This window comes from Haliaeetus albicilla, chromosome 3 (genome assembly GCF_947461875.1).
Source record: "Haliaeetus albicilla chromosome 3, bHalAlb1.1, whole genome shotgun sequence".
Lineage (NCBI taxonomy): Eukaryota > Metazoa > Chordata > Aves > Accipitriformes > Accipitridae > Haliaeetus > Haliaeetus albicilla.
The window spans coordinates 1,410,219-1,430,925 of NC_091485.1; the positions used below are offsets into that span (position 1 = coordinate 1,410,219).

General features: G+C 40.4%; 1 protein-coding gene across 9 annotated transcripts in view; it reads right to left on the reverse strand.

Annotated features, from left to right (window-relative positions):
• The window catches only part of COBL (cordon-bleu WH2 repeat protein), a 210,634-nt gene that overhangs the window by 106,516 nt on the left and 83,411 nt on the right, over positions 1-20,707 (reverse strand). For all 9 annotated transcript variants that reach the window (XM_069778682.1, XM_069778684.1, XM_069778683.1 and 6 more), the window contains 3 exons: positions 11,108-11,314; positions 2,926-3,136; positions 1,948-2,176 (listed from right to left, as the gene is read on the reverse strand). In XM_069778682.1, coding sequence (XP_069634783.1) covers positions 1,948-2,176; positions 2,926-3,136; positions 11,108-11,307 — 640 coding nt within the window. In that variant the 5' untranslated portion in view covers positions 11,308-11,314. The remainder of the gene's footprint in view (positions 1-1,947; positions 2,177-2,925; positions 3,137-11,107; positions 11,315-20,707) is intronic.

Consider the following 20,707-nt stretch of genomic DNA (forward strand, 5'->3'; position numbering starts at 1 on the left):
GTTGACTAACAACAGACATGCAGAGCTGCTACTAGAAGCAGTTTACCTGTGTTTGTATTAATTCCTGATTCACTTGTGAAGCTGCTTCAACTGCTAAATCGAATTAAGTAAGCAGGTGGCAGCAGAGCTTGTCTTTTAACAATCCTTCAGCACTCAGTACTTCTGTTCCAGGGAAGGAGAGAATAAGCACAAAGTTTTTCTAGAACTTGCTCTTAGAAGCACAGCCTATGCTTTCAGCACCTCCGATGCCTTACTTGTTAGTGGGAATGTGTTTTAAAAACCTATCTGTTCTGATAACTGAACAGACTGGACAGCTACTCAATGCACAATTCATAGACCAATTGCTACTGAACCAATGGGATTATTCCACTTGGAGATTACAAATGAGAACACAGGAAGAAGGAATTTGCTGTAACAAAGGAAACTAAATTTTATGTGTATTTACCTGTTTTCTCATCAGACACCAATGTGCGGAGTAAGAGGAAGGCAGAAAAGGCTGAAATACATTCAGGATGGGGGGGGGCGGTATCATAATGAAAGGTATACTGAAAGGTTAAAAAAAGAATAAAATATAAAAAAAATTCTAATGCAGAGAGCAGCACACTATGAAGTGTTATGTAATTTGCTGCTATAAACCCAGCTCTGAAGTAAAGTCTTGGTTTTGACTGTACAGGCTACAGCTGGATTTGAGGACCAATATTACACCAGTATATACTCCATCACTTTCATTTTAAAGGAAAAAAGTTTAAGGAAAACTTAGGATAATTACTCTATAAGTTGTCCCTGAAGTATGCTGAATGTATCCTGTTGAATACTCTGCATGTTCAATATGTTGCTACAAAATTGTTGGCTTAATTACGGTAAACATGTCTTAAAAAAACCCAAACAAACATGCAATTGAGTTATGACATGCTGTCAGCCACTTCTTTGAGCATCCTACCAATTCAAAGGAAAAGGAGACATTTAGTTTACTTAAAAGTCTAAACTCATTGAAATTTGACTCACACAGAGGTAGAACTGTCACTTACCAAAGGAGTTTGAAAGAAGAGACAGAACGTCAACATAAATAAATAACTATATAAATAAAAAATAAGCCTGCTGCTCAGCACCTACAAGATGACGTTATCTAAACAATAAATAAGGACATTTAATGTGCTGGAAGTGATACCGATTGAGAGAAACTGCAGGAGACAATTTTAATGAATATCACTTTCTGACCTCAAAGGAAGTAGCGCTTGTCAATGTGTATTTTTAAAGCAGGCATATTTTAAAGCACATCGCGTAATTATGCAATTTGAATACATAATCAGGCCGATAAAACTCAAGCCCAAGAAGCTGCCGCTACAATATTGTCTACGAGAATGGAAAGTGAGGGTGAATAAACAAGAGAGCAAAATTTTCAATACAAATACCTCTTAGCTCCTCTTCACTAAACTGTGAATAACGTCACTCTTTGGAGGAACCGTCTCTGCGCCTATCCGGTCTGTTTCTCGTAAGCCCTGGTCTGTCGCCTTCGCCTCTCAGCTTTCGCAGCTGCCATCATTACGGCATGTCTCGCCTGCCCTTCTCCCCAGCCCACTCCACAGGCAGGTGCGAGGCTCTGCCTGGACGAGGCCCCCCCGTGTTACACTCACCTATACCCACAGCAGCTTCAGGAGGTAGCGAAGCTCCTCCTTTTGCTCTGCCCTGAGCCAACCTGCAGCCTGCCAGGGGCCAGCCCAGCCTGGCGCAGAGCCCGAGAAATTAAAAAAACCAGCATGCTGCTGTCCTGGCTGCTGCTCTGGGCACAGCTCCCTGAACTAACCCACGCTGCTCTCCGGACTGCGATGTCACTCTGCTGTTTCAGCCAGGCCCCAAAGGAACAAGAGCACAACTGCTTTGAAGTTGCCCGTAATATTGTTGGTGCATCATTGAACTCTGTAGCGACCACTTTCAGTCTCAGCTCACCTCTTTTTCTGTCCCAGGCATACAGCTCCTTTATTCCCAGCTCCTCCAAGGACTTGGTAAGCTCCAGCTCCTCCCCAGTGATGCCGTCTCGCAGAAGAACGATGTGCTCTTGACTGACTTCACACTTCTCACAAATAGCTGGGATGATGCTGTGGAGAGGCACCTCTGGACTAACTCGAACCACAGCCTTCTGCGTCTTCAGGTAGTTCACTACCAGCCTCACAGATTTCTGCAGAAACAAACACAAACTCTCAGCTCTCCTGCTGATGGCTAGGCTCTCTTACAACGAGAAAGGCATTGGGGACTTCCATACTGTCTTGACTCCTCCCAGGCAGATTTACCACACTGCAATAAATATTATTAAACCCCCCCTCTCCAAACTCAGAACTCCCCTGTCAACTAAGGAGACATTCACAAGAACAGGCGAATAAGGAAAAGGAATCGAGGCAGACATAATTTGTGATTGTTTACAAGTACCACTCTGAAAGGCGTGACAGTGTAATTAGCTATACAAATTCAGAATAATAAAAATTTCAGCAAACATATTTGGCAAATGGCTACTTCTGATTCTTCACAATACTGTGAAATACATTTATTAATGATCGGTCTTCTCCCATATCTTCAGTAAAGATGGCAAACAAAATACCACCAAAACCCTATCTACCTCCACGCAATCCCACAACCCTCATTTCAGCCACTATTACAAATGCCAGCCATCCCAGTCTTCAATCAAGGGTCTTTGTAAGAACAGGTTTCCATCTATTCAACAACATGCAACATAACATTTTGTCTAAATGCTGGAGTCCAGACTAGCACCTGCCAGCCTGCATGCAAATCAGTGAAGCTAGCAAAGCAGGTTATAGTCAATCTCAAGCCTTTCCCATCTGGTTTGAAGACACAAAGACTGCAAGAACTGCTTGAAATCACGGGAACGAAAATGATGTTTCATGACACCATTTAGCCCTACAGAGTACTGACCTCAGGGACCCTTGGCAGAGGTCGCTTTGTCTTCTCTTCAGGAACCTTCTCTTTCAGAAGTACCGTCTGTACGTCCAGTGCTCCTATCAAAGTGTTTGGCTTGTAACTCAGAGGTTGTTGAGTTCCCGAAGACTTCAGTTCAAGACTATGTTGGGACGGATTTAAGCGATACTGGCTGCATAAATCAACCAATAGATCCATCACAGCTTTACTGCAGGGAAGAACACATTCACTGTTAGCATGAGAAAAAAAACAGTTGCTAAAAAATTTACCTCAGTTTTAATACAGGAGAAAAAAAGACAATACAAACCGTGGATGTGTCACTAGTTAACCATCTTTCAGAGGGAACAGTGCTAATGCTTTGAAATGCTAAACAGATCAGATAAAATGTTAGGAGTTAAATATATTTGCACTTCAGTGTGCTTTTATGAGCTGGCAATTAACTATTCACTATGAGGCAGACAACAGTGCCAATAAGAGCACTAACAAACACAAGCTGAGAGCGGACAAAGTCCATCTTATCTGTTAAATCCATACATTAAATTCTCCAACTCAAATCCTGTTCTTTAACATGAAGACAAGATCTAAATAAATGATGCATTCATGGTACAGTGAACTCTACCTAGATTTGAACCGTCACATAATGCAACTTTAAATGGAGCATTTAAATCTGGAACAAAAGGTAGACAGGATTATTTCTTTTTCAGCTTACAACTTTGAGTTGTCTCCCCACCCCAAATCCACTTGACACCAGCAATATTTCCAACTACAAGAGATCCCTTCCATATTTATTTTGGTGAGAATATTAACCCTGAATAAAAACATCTGATTTCAAGTATTTGCATTCTCAAGAACTCTTATTGCAGATGTGATTCTTGAACCACAAGATTAAGAGAGTCAGTCACTGCCCCTCTCTTATTCCATGCCTCTGTACGGAGGTACTCCATTTTGCGTCAATAACTCAACATTCACTGGAGCTTGATACTGCCTGACGCAGTGGATATGAACTATGTTCCTCAACACCCAGAAATTCTCTTCTACCAATGTACTGAAGGGTTCTTTCTTTTCAACCTTCCTCCCTAAAATTCCATCCAGGATCAGAGAAAAGAGGTTTATTAAAACTGGTTACATTTCTGAAAAGCTTTGGTTCCATAAACCAGTATCTGTCATCAACAAAACAACGTGAGTTGAAAAAAATTACCAGTTGTACCTGAAGCCTGTCATATACATGGGATATTTCTCTTCTACCAGGAAGTAAAAATAAATGCATAGACAGCATATTTGCCAAAGGAATTGGCATGCCTTCTAATGTGTAAACTGGTGAAACTGTATACGGATTCCAAATGCAAGCAAATTCAAAGAAAATAAAATCCTTCACAGGTTATCAGCTACCACCATTACAACCGCAGCTCAAGAATTGCCCTTCAACTGTGAGCTGTCAGCATCTGGGAAACTACTCTGTGGTGGGCTGCCCATCTTCTTTCTACGTATATGTTGTTGGCCAACAACTGCTCAAGAAGTTGGGGAAGAACCCTGGAGAGCTACTGGCGAAGATGACGAGAATGGAACATGAGAACAATCCCTTATTAAGAGGCAAAAGACTAAAATACATGTAGGTGACAGCTCTTCCCACGCAAGCGATGAGAAAGGACCTTCTTTACAGTAACCTATTTCAAGTTTAACTGAGTTGCGCAGTGTGAGCTGAAAAAGTGGCAAGCGTGGAAAATTTGAAATAGGTGATCACATTGAAAAGAGAAGAACACAGTGAGAAGATGATGACTGAAGATCAAACAGGGAAAACAGATGTCATTAATATGTATAGGAGGCTTCAAAAAAACAGCGCTCTATGGTAACTGCTAACATAGGCAGCATCTAAACAGAAATACGTAGTATCTAAATCGAAACTGTATCAGGTCATTTCACAATGACTTATTCTGGCACTGTCCCCAAGTTGCAAATGCCTGTATTTCACAACCTTGTTTAAATCATATGCAACACGCCACACACCAACCAAAACATTTACACCTACTTAAGTCCAAACTATAGGAGAACCCCACCTACACCAACGTTTACATGAATATTCATTAAGCTGTGCAGCAGTGAGCATTTAAAAAAGTGTTAGTCCGCTGATAAAGATCTCAGCTTGTCTGTTTACAGACATATTTCTTTTAAACTAAAATTTGCATGTGTTCTTTTCCCCTCAGCCTTATTACTATTGTTTCACAGAAAAGCAAATAACCTGGCAGAACCGCAATACATGGTGTTCTATGTGCTAGACATTTCTATTTAATGTGGAACGCTAATATATTTCTGTAGTGCATAATATTGTGATAATTCATTCAAATTTGGACAGTTATCTTGCCTCACGTAAACTATTTCATCAAAAACACTTAACCCCCCCCCAAACCCGCAGCTTGATTTTAAATGGGAGTTTTATTTCAAGTAACTCCATGTATATGCCACAAACAGAAGAGAGCCACTAAACACAGCAAAGAATGGTACTGAGCCGTCTACTAACCTAGACCAACTTTTCTTTGTAACCTTGGGCCGAATACGGCTGGAACGAGATGGAAGCAAAGGACTGACTCTTTGCATCTTCCAAGAGATGGAAGAGTCAGTCCTTCCTTTGCTTCCGTCTTGTTCCACACGTATCTGCACTTGATTTTAACCTGCTTTTGAGACCTGGTGGAGAGCATATTCTACTTTGAAATTCAGGCAGGTCGGATCATAAAGGATTAAATCTAAAGCTGAAATGAAGAAGTTAAATGTCTCCTGCCTCTCCAACTACTCAGCTAAGAAACACATTACTTTCTTATTTTAATAAGATGTTGCTGAAATTTTGGGTGGGGAGACCAAACACTTTCTGACAGACACCAAACATTAATGACTGATAAGCAAACACTAGAGCACAGAAATAAAACTGGAGGATGCACCCAGTTTAAGATTCAGACAAGATGGTTCAGACAACTATTCTTGGCAAAAGAAAGTACTTTGGCTCTGTCCTGATAACCTATTACTAGGCTGTTTGACATTTAACACCAATACTGGACAGTAAAGAATAACTACTTTGTCAGCAATATTTATCAGGCCGAAGTCCTGATCAAGTTTTAGGGTGTCAGACCACTTGTGTCCTGTTGTTCACCAGTAAAATGCAGCAAAGACGTCTATAGTTTAAGAGGCAGAAAACATCTGGGCTGTTTTGGGTGTGGCTCGGCTTAATCTCCTTATTTAAAATACAGTCTTGTACGTCTAGGAAATAAATGTGTTGGACAAAGTTGTACTTTATCAAATGACATTGACTTTCCTATTACATTCTATTTTCATGCTACAAATACCTATAAAAAAATCTCAAACTGAAAGAAAGAATCTTCTTTATTTAGGTCAATGCCAAAGACACATTAGGAATCTAAAGTGACAAATGACTGGAAAAGAAAAACAGTAGCGTAAAGGGGGTGACCTCACGTCTCTGATACTTTCACTATCTGCATTTAAAAACAGGAAATAGCATTAGTCATTATTTTTTTCTCATGCTCTAAAGCACAGCAGGCACTTCATGAAAGGATTGGAGGTTTTCCTACACAACCAGAAATGTATACAATAGCAAGCTGCATCAAAAGCGGTACAGGAAGCGTGATAAACAGATACTCATAAATGCTTTCTGTTTCTTTTCTGATTTTGCTCATGTATATTTGGCTCTTATTTTCCATAACTGAGCAAGTCCAGAGAAGGAACACCAAGATGACACACAAGAAGGGTTTGCTGAGCCTTGAGAAGAGCGAAGAGAAATCTCGCTGCTGTCTGTAAGAACCAACCGGTAGGCTTACAGAGCCGGACACATCTCGGCCGTGAACAGCAAGAGGGCAAGAGACAAGTGCCAACATGGGAAACTCCACGTAGGTACAAGGCAACATTTTTTTCACGACAAGGGTGGTCAAGCCCCGGAACAGGGGTACAGAGAGGTTCGGAAACCTCCTCCCTGGAGGTATTCAAACGTGCCTGGAGGCAGCCCTGAGCAACCCGCTCTTGGAAGGTCTGCACTGAGCAGGGAGTTAGCGCAGGTAAGTTCCGGTGGCCCCTGCCAACTTAAATTACTCTCTAAATTAGTCCAGTAAGATTTTTATTTTTTTTTTAAAGCCTACATTGAACTACTGTAGTTTTGACCTGACCCCTATTTAGTATTTAGTTAAGCTCGTTTTTAACACTTTTGCTGTATATGCCCTGTTCGTCTTCTTCTAACAAGATCTCTTTCACATTTTACCAACCTGGGCTGATTTCACACCTTCAGTCTTTCTTGAGACACTGTTCTGTATGTTGAGCTATAAGCCCACAATTAATACCACTTAAGAGTCTTTCACTGAGAATTATGCGAGAATATTCTTTCTGTGATGACATTAGCCTTATGCTCCATATAACACAAACTCTGCACTGAGCTCTGTCCTCCAGTACTTACAGAATGGGAGTACAGCTTCAGCTAGTTTATTATTTGTTCTAGTATCCTGCTCTGTGTGCACCACATGTGTGAGAGAATTTGTATAACATGTAAGATAACAGCAGGAGCAACAACTGTCCAGTCTACTCTTCTGCTTATCGGTCATCCATGTGCTGACAACTCCAAACCAAACATCATTCAGCTTCAAACATGCCCATTTTTCTGCAATGTATTTCAACTACTACTATAAATGTCTGTATCTGCGTTAATGAGGAAGTCCTTCTCAGTGGCACTCAGTGTGAATGGAGAGAGATGCATCATCCCTTTATTTATAGGTTACCCATTGGAAGTGTTACCTGTGAGAATCACGAACAGAAAAAGTTTCTGGTAACTCTTGTGAGCCCTTCCACTTATTTTCTTACTAAATGTCTAGCAATCGCCTCTGTCAGACCTGCTAACAGTTTGTGTGGATCTGCTACAGATCTATATGCATAAAATGTATAAGTGACCAACACCCTGCCTATTCTTTCAGCACATCAGTTAGTGCTCATACAACAGTACAAATACAGATTACTGGTGGTGGTATTTTATAATCCTTTTCAGGGGAGAAAAGGCTAACAGTTTTTCATGAATTCTTCTACATGTTTTACAGCAGAGTTCACAGGGACCAATCATTTCAAAAAAGAAAACTGTTTTTTAATACTATTCTATTGCTGCACACACTCCTTAGAGGACTCAACTTTGTCCTAAAATCTGCACTACGTATTTCCAAAATCTAGAATAAACTGTGTGTTACAAGATGGCAATAAACTCTTAAAAAGAGACTGTCAGCTTGAGTTAACTTTTATAAATAAATCTACTTAAAAATTCCAGATTCCAATAAAATATCTTTAAAGAGCACACTTGCTTTTTTTCTTGAACTATCCTTCAACAAAATTCAATGAGAATTTTCAGCCCTCTTGCTGATATTTATAGGAACTTTCTATTATCGAGAACAAAGTAAAACTAACAATGTGCTGCTTTGCTTACATACAATGAACAAATTCAAAGAGATGATTTTGACTTTTAGCTTGGTTCATCTATAGTAACCTTAAGTGATACTAATTAGCTACAGTAGTTATATTTTCAAACGTCCTCTAGTGTACTTCAGTGCTCTGTGAACTGCTTTCCTGAAATTACAGAATCATTTTTCATTATGATGATGCCCAGGGCAAGGTTTTGCAAATTTTTCTGCAACAGAAAAGCTATTTCCCCAGGTTACCCAAAAGCAGATTTTGCAGAATGCAGTTATAATGATGACAATGAAAATACTGAAGATTTATAGCAGTATAAACAACAGCAGAATTTGTCTGAAATGTCCTTCCATGATATCAGCATAGGTAAAAAGAGTGAACAGGAAAAATACAGTATTACCTGCTCTGGCTCCCATACTTGCTTCAAGCTAAATGAAACTTTTTTTTTTTTTTTTTTAAATCCAGTATCTTTATCATTAAATGTTTACCTCCGAATATCATTGTACTTCATAGCTGTCCAGTTTGCAATGCCAAAACAATGCAAAAAGATGAAAAAGCCTGGGCTTTCATCCAAACCTGGAGACTTAAGACAGTTCACCCCGTAAAAATTTCAGATGCTCGACATTTTTTTTTTTGTATTCTACATCCCTAAAAACGTAACCAGTGTTAATGTGCAGGAAATTTCATCTTCCAGTGGTTAGAAAGAACAGCAGGACACGAGGTCTGTTCACAGACCGATGCCACTATAATACAGAGCTCATTATAGGGTATCCTCTTCTTATTTCATAACTTGTTAGGATGATTTACTCCCCTCCTCAGTTTCCATAATCTTCCACTTCCCACAGCTGGCTATCAGTGCCTGACATTTGTCACCAACTCTCCACTCCAAGTGCTCAAGACAGCGCTGAGGGAGAACACCTCCTACTTAGGTTAGGCATTGGTGGTACTCAGATGAGCAGATTAGCACAGGCAGGAATTTAATTGCTGCCTAAATCAGGGGCCTAGACCTGTCATGCAGACAATGGAGAGAAGTGGGCACCTTCACAGAACAATGAAGAGAACGTTTTCGTTGTTTAGAGTGCTTAACGTAGACGATATAAATAACCCCACAGAAAGATCTAAGGTTTAATTTTTGACATTTCTTTCAGGTTTTAGTCAACAAACTAAAGACTCTAAAGATCAAAATACTCAGTCTCAGTGTATGTGACAGCAATGGTAGTGATAATAAACACCTATATGAGAGACAGAATGTTTATTGTATAAGGATTTTCCATTTGTTCTCCGCTCCTGTAGCTTGTATGTTCTTCAAAAGGTCACATTAAAACACCACTCTTGTGCTCTTGGAGTGTGTGTTTTCACGGGGGGTTTTTTTTTTGAGGGAGAAGAAAATCTTTTCTAACCATATGGCAATTATGTATCTTGCTATATAAAATGCTGCATGGAGACTGGCCTCTTGTTAGCTCCCAGATAGCTTGCATTTGCCAATGATACCACCTTTCTTTGGGATCTAATGGCCAGCGAGTTTCATGTCCTGATCTACTTTCCCGGTCTGTTCTCTTCTTTCTGTCATTAAGTCCAAATCTCCCCATAAAAACTTGATCACTAAATGTGTAATTTGAGAGCTCTGGTAAACACTGCTTTCCTTTAAAACCTTTAACATCACTCTGGCTTTGGGGCTGACCCACACAAGTTGCACTGGTCTCCTGAGAGTGGCTAAGTGAACACTAATTTCTACAAGAAAACTAAGGGGGAAGAATGAAGTATCAGCCACTACACGCTGCTGTACACATCCTCCTCAGCCATCAAAATACACTAATAGACAAACAGCCAAAATAGACTAATATATCAGACCAAAAAGAGCAGTTTTACGGGAATGCAGACTAACTGTTGCAAACCCAAATGTAAAATAAACACACAGCCTGATTTATCAACAGGCATCTCTACATATCCACCTTATCTGGTATTATCACTTTCTACAGTTTCCTGACCACTGCTGGCCACACCATTGTTTGCTACAGTTTCATCACAGTATTGAATATATTATTAAAACTCTTCCAAATTCTTTCTTAAAAGTTGTTAAGTCTCCCTCTTTAAAAACAGTTCTCGCAGAGAGGATGAGGAGAAGAAAGAGCTGCCACGGTGAAGCAAATTATCTCAAAACTGCCTTTCCAATACAATTTGCCCTTGATTGTACCCAGAGACAAGGAGAACCTCTCCCTCTTCCCGTGCAAAAAACCAATACACTTTTATATAGAGAAAAGGCTTCTTAAATACCAGCAGATGCTTTGCTGTCTACACAATCGCAATGTGTTTGTGAAGGCAGGATCTCTGAATGTGATGAATCATTCATCTTCTGAACTTGCTTCTAGGCATGACTCCAGACAGGCATACTGTCAGGACTGCTGTTTGCCAGCAGCACCTACTTCCACTGCACCAAACCCCCTCTGTGTTATGAGGTGGGATACAACCTAAGACTAGCCCAGTAGCACTACATGGAAGAGGCGGATCCATACACGTGCTGAGGGTGATCCATGAGGAAAACAGTGACACAATAGCTGTTAAATACCTTCTTGCCCCAGCAGAGAGGGGCCTTTATACATGGGTCTTGGGACTCTCTGGTACAACAGCTGCCTAAAACGCAGAGAGAAGCACGGCAGAGAAACCCCATCAACTCAGAAAGGGAGACATTAATATCAGCAAGTATGCCCCTGGGAACAGAGGGCGCTAATCAAAGCCTTACCTTCCTTGTACTGTGCTCTTCTGCTCCACCCCGCTGGGTAAAATGACTGTGAAGTCCACCGATCTGTTTATCATGTTCTCCTTCATGCTCACAAGGTTCTGATCAGAAATTACAGCTGTCTCTGCAGGTGACTTGCACTCACTGTGAAATCTACTTGCTGGAGAAGGTTGACTTGGTGGAGGAGGAGCGCGAGCTTTCATTCTTCTCCTTGAAAAATAAAGGCAAGTAGAAAATTAATAACTTCTCGCGACCAAAGTATAAACATGTTACTAACAAAATCTGTTCTCCCAGCCATAATCTCAGATTGCTTTAAAAAGTTCCTCTAATGCAAGCTGGTTTTCTTTATCGTGAAATTTTTCAATAGAGTCGCATTTTATTTTTACCTCCTCTCTAAAAATACGCTACTTTTTTAATGATGCACTCACTCCTACTGTTTGCTTTCCATGCCCCGGGGGATGAATCAGTTCCATAATTAGGATATGAAATAATCATTATTCTGTTGAGCATGAAGCATGCTCCTACGAGGAAAGGAACAGAAATGCTGGGTCCAGTCCAGACCTGACTCAAGAAAGAGTTGTATTTACATAAATGAATGTTTCCTCCAAGTCAGAACGGCAGGAGTGGAGGCAGGGTGAGGTTTCATTCAGCTGTATTTGGGTTCCACAGTACTACTCTGCTTGAAATACTGTCTCTTCCTCTGCTCTGAGTAAGTAGTATTAAATTTGGCTCATCGTACTTCATAGGGAAGCACCATGAAAAGGTCAACCATGAATGATATCACTTCTTTCCATGCAACACTAAGAGACTACAGCTCTTTGAGAACACCCTGAAGAGAACTCATTCTTCAGCAGCAGGCTACGTGCCACGTGTGACATACAGAAAAACTGCATCAACTTCCACCAAACATGCAGTGTACTTTACAGATACAAAACCACCACAAACTCAAAGTTTACTTCACTGGCGAGCTGCCAGACAGATAAGCAACATATGTTCGCTGTTAAATGTCTGAATAGCTGGCCTCATACCAAGCACATGTCTAAAAGGATTAATTCTGATGATTAATATTCCAGTGACCTCTTCTGACTAGATTTATGTCTAGTTTAAGTCAGATTTTAGTGTAACAGATGGAAAAAGCAGTAAAATATTTACTGAGAAATTATTACCCAGGCTTACTGCCTGCATTTTTTAATCTGCCTCTTTTTAGGGTGCAGGAAGAGATTACGGTTCTGCACATCATTTTCACCCTGCGAACAACATAAACAGAAGTCCAGAAAAGAAGAGTACAGAAAAAGCACTCTAACCCTTAAAAGCCTGCAAAGCTTACAGGTTGAATCAGCCAAGGGCAAAACTGTGTTCAGGGGAAAAATAACAAAACTAAAAACAGAACAGGTGAACAGGTTTAATACCAAACCAAACTCCTATTTAATTAGACACAACCTGTATTCTCACAGATACAAAGACTAAACATACAGTTTGGATTACCAATGCAAGCTCCTGGCAGAGAAAAATGCAAGAGCTACATCACATCAGCAAAAAAAGAAGAGTTCAGAAACAATTCCAACCCTCTATACTTTTTAATCAGTATTTGCATTTGACCAACAATTTCTGTGACATGTCTCAACTTGCAAAAAATCACCACACTGCCCTGAAAATGCACGTTTCAGTAAGACCTCAGCAGGACACTGTAAAATTAGCGGTAATGCAGGCAATTCCTTTCATTTCCTGTGTGCATAACAAACAGCATTCTCTACAAATATGTAGGGAGAGCTACTGCCATATTTACTAGCATACAGCAATTTCTCTTCCATGGGAAATTTTCCCTGAACGTTCACTTCTTATCATATATACACCCAATGACTCATGCAGTCATCAGCCACTAACTTGCAGCTCCTCTGCTCCTCCCCATGGAGGTGATGGTAAAAAGTTCAAGGCTTTATTGTTTGTTAAACTACCTCGACTTTCTGTATGTCTGTGAACCAAACTCTTAATTTATACATGTCTATAAAAGAAAAAAAAAGAAATTGGGATTCGTCTTCTGCTCAGATCCCTTTACATTTGGCTGCAGTTGTTATTTGTAAGCAGGTGGTGAGAGACATGGGAGTTTTGCATAAATCCAGATCATGCCAACATAGCCTTACAATCACACAGTGCAACATTTAAGGACTTCAGATCAATTTACAATGATGAAATTCTTCCCTCCATAACATCAACTGCATCAATAGAAGTAGCTACAGAGATTCACATCAATTTTTTTCTTAAAATAAGCTTTTCTTTATTGTTTTTAAAGCTTGTCTTATAATGTGGGGGACAATTCCAATACAGCGCTCCTGACGAAGTACCAAAGGGGGTGGGAAGAAAAGAAGCAGGGAAGTGTCCCGAGACTGGCAGAAACGGGGCGGGGGGGGGAGTTAATTATGATTTACCTGGACTTGTAAATTCCAGATCTCACAGTGAACAGAGATAGAGGAAATAAAGCAATGGTAATAAAATAAACATGAAACTGTAACCAACTGAAACTGAAGAGACTTGAAACTTCAAGGGAGAAGCGAAGAATGCCTGAGTTTTGAAGCTGACGAAGGAGCTAGAAGTAAATTGGGAGTATGCTACACGTGTGTTTGTTCCCTAGCAATAACATAAAGCTGCATCTCGTTTTCTGAAGTAACAGACAAACAAGGTCAGACACCTTAATTCCAATTTATAGCTCTGAATGGGAGTGTGATTTTTATGTGGCCACTTTTTAAGTGGCTCTTTACAGCCAATTCTGCAGTTACAGACCTTGTACAACAGTGCCTGGGGTTAGGGCGGGTTGGGGGGTGTCAGGAAATCAGGCATCATACCATCAAAAGCATCGGCTATACATTGACCAGGGATGTTCACCTTACCTCCATAAAATACATAACAAGGCATATTCTTTTTGGCATTAAGACAGTCAGGGCCTTTTAGACACTACAATCCTCCTTTCCTTTTGTGCAGAAAGGACAGTGCAGGTCTGTTTCCTTCAGAGACATCAGAGAAAGGAAAAGGGGAAAAAAACATTCCCACTACAGTGTCTCTAACCTAGCAACAGTTCAGGTGACCTCATATGAACTTTTCCACAATAGCGACTACATATTCTCTTGAAACGCTGTGACTGCTTTAAATGCCTGGTTTTCAACATTTTCCAAATGACAGATCTCAAACTATTTCAGTGGAAGCAGATCCCTTTAAAGTTCACATTTATAGAGCGATACGTGGCACAGATTTGCATTTCCTAGACAACCTTCTGAAACATCTCACTAGTAGAAAGTAGCCCCACGAACCACCGACTGAAATCCAGCGCTCTAGCTCTACCTTGGATCTGCACAAGCAGCTGCTTTCTGACAGGCTCCAGCAACTGCAGTCGGAAGGTGCCGAGAAGCCTGTTAATACTATAGAATGCGAGTCAGAAAAAGAATTCAGCTTTCTCTGTCAGAGCTACGATGGTTATAAAGGACAATACAAAAGCACTCCATAATAAAAGCCTTTTTGTTCCCCCACTAAAATAACGCACAGAGAAAGCGTGTGATTTAAAGCCTGTTTTAAGCATGGGTACTTTCCACGCTATAAACACAACATACTACAAAGAAGTTGCATACCATTCTTCAGTGTGAGCTAAATTCAAACTAAATTTAGGTCACTAGCAATTTTTTCTCCACAAACATCTTTCACTGTGCTCAGTACCGAAATACTTGGTAAGCTCCCCTACCTGATATTAGTCTGCAAACTTACAAGTGGGAACACTTCAAACCTATGATTCACTCATGGTTACACGAATGCTTCAATCCAGCCCTTGATAAGGAGACAGAGTAAAAACAAGCAGCTGATTTTAATACCCAAATGTACAGTACCTTTTACCAAGGCTTGAAATAGTTAATCTCATTTTACTGTAGGCTGAAGAAATGCATATAGCCATGAAATAATTAGGCAGAATACATAAATAACCTACCAGCACTGTTCTCAGTAACAGTATCAGGCTTCTCAAAATGGAAAACGAAAAACAACAAGCCAACTGACCAGCAAGACCAGTGTTTCTGTAGTACAGCACATAGAAGAAATGCAACAGAAACGAAGAAAAGTTTCACTAGATTAAGAGCGTCAAGACAAGGTAACACAAGCCCTTTGGACCTACACTTTATTAATATATAACTACCAAGCAATAGGATGCAACCTGGACTTTACAATCCCATGCTGAAAAAACATGATCTCTCATCCTCTCTACTTCAAACAGAAGTGGTCCTGGGACTTCCACCCTCATGGCAATGCTATGCAGAGATTGCCTTTCTTCAGATAAGGTCTCACACACGCAAAAAATAACCCCTGATCCTACACATTTCCACCATGCTCAAAAAAATCTGGAATCCTCTCTGCCCCTTAAGGCAAAGGCAACTTAACAAGCACAGGGCAGACTTCATCCCATGGATGTCCCCAGGAGTTTGGCAAGAGCTCCATACTACAGCAGTGTGTAGAATCTGGTCCTTTCTATGCCAAGTATCCCTCTAACCACTCACTTCAAACAAAAAAACCCAACCAAACAAAAACAACAACAACAACAACAACAAAAAACCCCAAACCAAACAAAACCAAAAACCCAAACAGACCTCAACATAGCAGAATTGTGGGCAACATTCATTTTTGATATAGTGAACAGCTAGCACAGGACCTCCAATCCAGACAAGTCAATTTGCAATCTTGTCAATGCACAAGGCTCGAACAGTTACACTTGCTTTCTTCATGACATTTGTGTACACCCCATCTCATAATTAGAAGGAAAAAATCAACATGAGAGTGCTCAGCAATGAGTGCAGTACACAAACAGTGTCCCTTGGGTGGAAAACAGGAAACACTGAAGTAAATGTTCTCGACTTTCAGGTGATGGCACTCCTACAGTCCTTTGAGGGGAAATCTATGCACATTGCTGTTTGAGAAAAAAAAGCAGATGAGCACGCTCACTCACTCACTCTGGGAACTTGGACAGCAAAGCTAGAAACCCAGCCCCGAGGCACACCTTGTACTCCAAACCATCAAGACATAGAGAGCACGGTAGAAGTTGCTCCTGCCTAGTCATCTAGCCTGAGAAGCAGATATCCTTCAGAGAACATTTCTTTTTTCACTCTTTGTTGCTCATGGCAAAGCAAAGAAAACCCAGATCACAGGCTGGGAAAAAGACCCACTATATCAGAATTCGTAGTATGCCAAGTTCCCTCTTTGTAAGTAAAATCCTTTCAGCTTCTAGGTGCAGCACCTCAGAAAAATCATAACGCAACACAAATGTAAAAGAAATACAAACAGATTAGCACCAACATAAAGCCACCTCAAGAATTTTAAAAACGGAAAACAAAACTTAAACAAATCCCACAGAGATGGAGAAAGGAAACCAGGAGAGCATGATAACGTCTGTAACCACTAAAGAGGAAGGAGCCCATCCAGACAGCCCTACATTGTAAACCAGAGCTCCATTCCACTTTGCCATCTGTAACACTTTAATTAACCAATTAAAGTGAGGTTTTGGTTTGCTCTTTATTGGGGGGGAGGGGGAGGGGCGGGGGGAGTGGAGAACTAAAAAAAATTGAAAAAAATAAAAAAATATTCCCAATTTTACTTAGTCTATTACAGGCAAAATACACTGAGTCGTTACAAGTATGTGCAACACAGGTAACTTACGCCTTGATATGTCTCATACCTAGTAAGTAAATTACAGGACTAAAATATATTACTCTTATACTAACTAGTTTCCGGTATTATTTTACAACATTTTGTAACATTTATAATACTACAAAAATATTGCACTTTCTAAACAGCTGAAATCTTCAGCAGACACCAAGATCTAATGAACCGGATTACTCCCGTATTGATATGGGTCGGGGAACAATTAGGGTTCCCTATGTTACTTTATTTTTTTAAATAAGATTTATTATTTTTAAAAAAACCAACAGTGTTTACTCTGGATTCCCTGGCTATTATGGTATATAATTATTTTACATGTTTCTCTTTTCAAACATTTATTTGAATTTCATAATACTTTTAAAGGATCATTCCATTTCTAAGGCAAGATCACACTGACAGACATGATGAAAATGATTCCCTTGAGGGTGTGATAAAGTCACCCAAAATAGACAAGAAAAAATAATTTGTTTTTGGCAAAGAAATGAAAGTTATTTAATTATATTTTTGATCTTCTGTTTGATTCTACTGATGAGAAACCCTACAGCTTTATGTATTTTAAAAATAAAGTTCTAATGCCAGAGGGGGCGGGGGGGAAGACCAGAAGCAGACTGAATGAGAACATTTGTAGAAGAGGAAGCAGGGATGGAAGTACATGACCATGCTTGCCCAAGGGTGAAATTAAAGAAAATATAAAAAAAGTCACGGTGAGATGATGCGGTCTAATACAAGTAGTTCTAACGTTGTATCTCTAATTGCAAACCTTTCACAAACTTAACCAATCAACCATTACAGAGCATCATGCCGCAGTTTCCCGGTCTCAAACGTACAAGTGAATAAACTCATTGTTATAAAATTTGCTACCAGGGACATCTCCCCAGACGTGACCCATTTCATGAGAGGCTGAGACGCGTCCCAACGCAGGGCAGAGACCAGCGTGAAGCAGGGCACAGCTGCCAGCCCAGGGCACGCTGCCTTCCCTCTGGGCACGACTCCGACTCCTGCACGGACACTCCGTAGCCTGAACTATCGGGAGCTCATCCTCGGGCAGGAACGCCAAATGGTTTGTCAGCCTGTGGCTGGTATCCTCAAATACACTTTTTTTATACATCACCCACACTTTCGATTAAGAGTGCATTACCTTCCAACAAAAGCCTAATCCTCCCTCCAGTCACTGAGGCACTCCCTCAAGATCCAATACAAAGCAGTTCACATACCAGTTTCATGATACAGTCATTTTTTAGGGCCAGAAGAAACCATAAGCACACTAACTTGATTTCCTGTAGTACATGGGCCATGCAATTCACCCCGCTTTAGAAAGCCCTCACTTTCACATGAGTGAAAGCAAGGACGGAGCTGTATGTGGGGTGGGCTTTAACTGATCAAGGAATAACTGCAGCCTACAAATGCTTTTATACCTATTAACCACAGTCATGCCACGAAGCCTAGCAAATCTACCTGTATCAGTTCCCAAAACAAAACAGAACACAAGCCCTAGAGAAAATCTTTTAAAAAGCAGCCAAATCCCAGGATTTGGGTAGATGCCCACTGCAGTTAATGAGAACACTGCCTGAATAAGCACTGCAAGGTCTGGCCTGATAGCTGTATCACAGGACTTTTGAGATACACCCACACGTTCAGTGTGTGGTAAAGACCACACTACGAGCTGGTGCCATCATGTGCAACTCCATCTGGTTGCACATCAGTAAAGAGGAATGAGATTGGAGAGCAGCTAACATAATGTAATTATTTGCCTCATCTGCTGCAACACATGCTAAAGAAAACCAGAAATCTTTCATCGTTAAAGGCAAGAAAGCATAGATGAGTTACTCCATTTTGGAACGTTAAATACCTGCGATCTAAGCTGTGGTACTATTGCATCTCTGAGTCAGAGATACACAAATAGTTTTAACTCTTTAGCTGGGGAGATGTAATCAAAACAAAACCCCACTAACAATTCATACTGGAGGTTGGCTAACAAGCCTCACATTCAAAAAAATTTGGTCTAGAAAAGCTGAAGTAGAAAACTAGCACACTAGGCAGGGATGGTGAAACCTTGCTCTTTTCACAATGACATCTGCTAGAGAAGACTCAGATGAACCAAAGCACAAATAAAGGCACTAGACATTTAGGCTTTAGGACACAAATATGTTTGGCCACCAGCATCTGAGCTAAAACCACCTGCCAGTTTCACACTGACCAAAATAAAAAGATTGCCAAGCAGTGGCTGTTAAAGTGACTTGCAGGGGAACCAGCAATGCATTAGTGCAAAGCATTCAGTGACCACCCCACTTATCAAGTACTGAGCTATTAGTCTCATTCCATTCCAAGAATAAATAAATAAAGGAAAACACTAAGGATAATATCACGATGCTCATGCTCATCTGAAATGTTATGCAATTCCTTCACCTGTGACTAAATCAGGCTGCTTTGCATGGTATGCTTAAATAGGAAAAAAGAATGACGCTATTGTTATCCTACTAATACTTAAGCACAATAGCACTGGTTAGCAAAAAACCCCAAACCTAACATCCCAAACGTACTTAGAGAGACATCCAGAATACTGCTGCTTATACTATAAAATGCCCAAGTCCTGCTGCCAGGGCACTCTGTTCTGTTTTCAGTGCTCTCAAATCTTCACTGAGCTATTTCAAGGATGCTCAGTTACCAGACCAGAGGCTACAACCATGCAGACAGCTACTGCACACCGAGCTCCCTGCAGGTGGCAGATCCTGTGGCTGAACTGCAAAACCCACAAGGTTAAAATATCATTAACTAGTGAGACAACTAGTGAGATTTCTCAGCATTATTCATGAAGTTTTAGTCAGGTTCATGTTGGCTAACTGGATTCTTACTAACCATGCTCACCTGTGGAAAAAAACTGGTGTGAAAACAAAGCCAAGAGTATTTCTAAGCAGGCTGGAATCGCTGCTGGCGTTGTGTCCTCTGCATGTTGTGCACAAACATGCATCCTTCAGATGCACTCACTCTACTACCTGTCAGCTGTGGTTTTGTGAGGACACTACAGCTCTTACCTGTGTGCCTAGTGCCACAACTCCATGCCTAGCTCTCTAGTAACACTCTTAGGTTTGGAAAGATAACTTATTAGTTGGAATAGGTTTTATTAACGCCCAATAATTACATTAGTCTACATCATGTTTATTAATAGCAAACCATGAAAGCAATAAGAAGATGATTTGTTTCTAGAGGGGTCAATGACTAAAGATACAATTACGCAAGCCTGAAATACTCGCACTGTACCTACCGTAAGTGCCCTGAAGTTACAAGTGCTGTTCAGATTTCAGTGTTTTTGTCCTTTCTTCATCTCTTATCAACAATCACTTTCAATATGGCTATTTAAATAAATATAAAAGTTGACTGCTTAGCAACAGTGATTTATACACTCTCCCATGGTGACTTGCACTGTCAATCAAGATGCAACTTCAAGGTGCATTTGAACTGTATTACTGAGCAAATGTATCCCAGACTGTGCTCTATTTTTGTGCCCACAGACTTTCTAACCTCACTACCATCTACTGAGAATCACTCTCTAGAGGCTTGAAGACTCTGTAGATTAGGGCCCTACTGCAGTAAAGTGCTTTCTTTATTGTCTATTTACAAGGGACACAGAAGATGGAATAGTTTTGAAAGAATCAGACAAAAACAACATATATAGCCAGTGAAATTCTGATGTGATTTACTGTGCCGGCTAATTCCTAGTTTTGTAATATGCTTACAAGTTAGCGGGCACTTCAGTGGAAAACTGCTGACATTACTATAGAATAATATTCCTAATGATACCTGTTTCAACTAGAAACAGCCTTAAAACAGTGTCCATCTGACGTGCAGATGGCAAAGAATTATGTTTAGAATGATTACGTGCTTAAATAAGTACCCCTATGGCAAACATTAACACAAGTA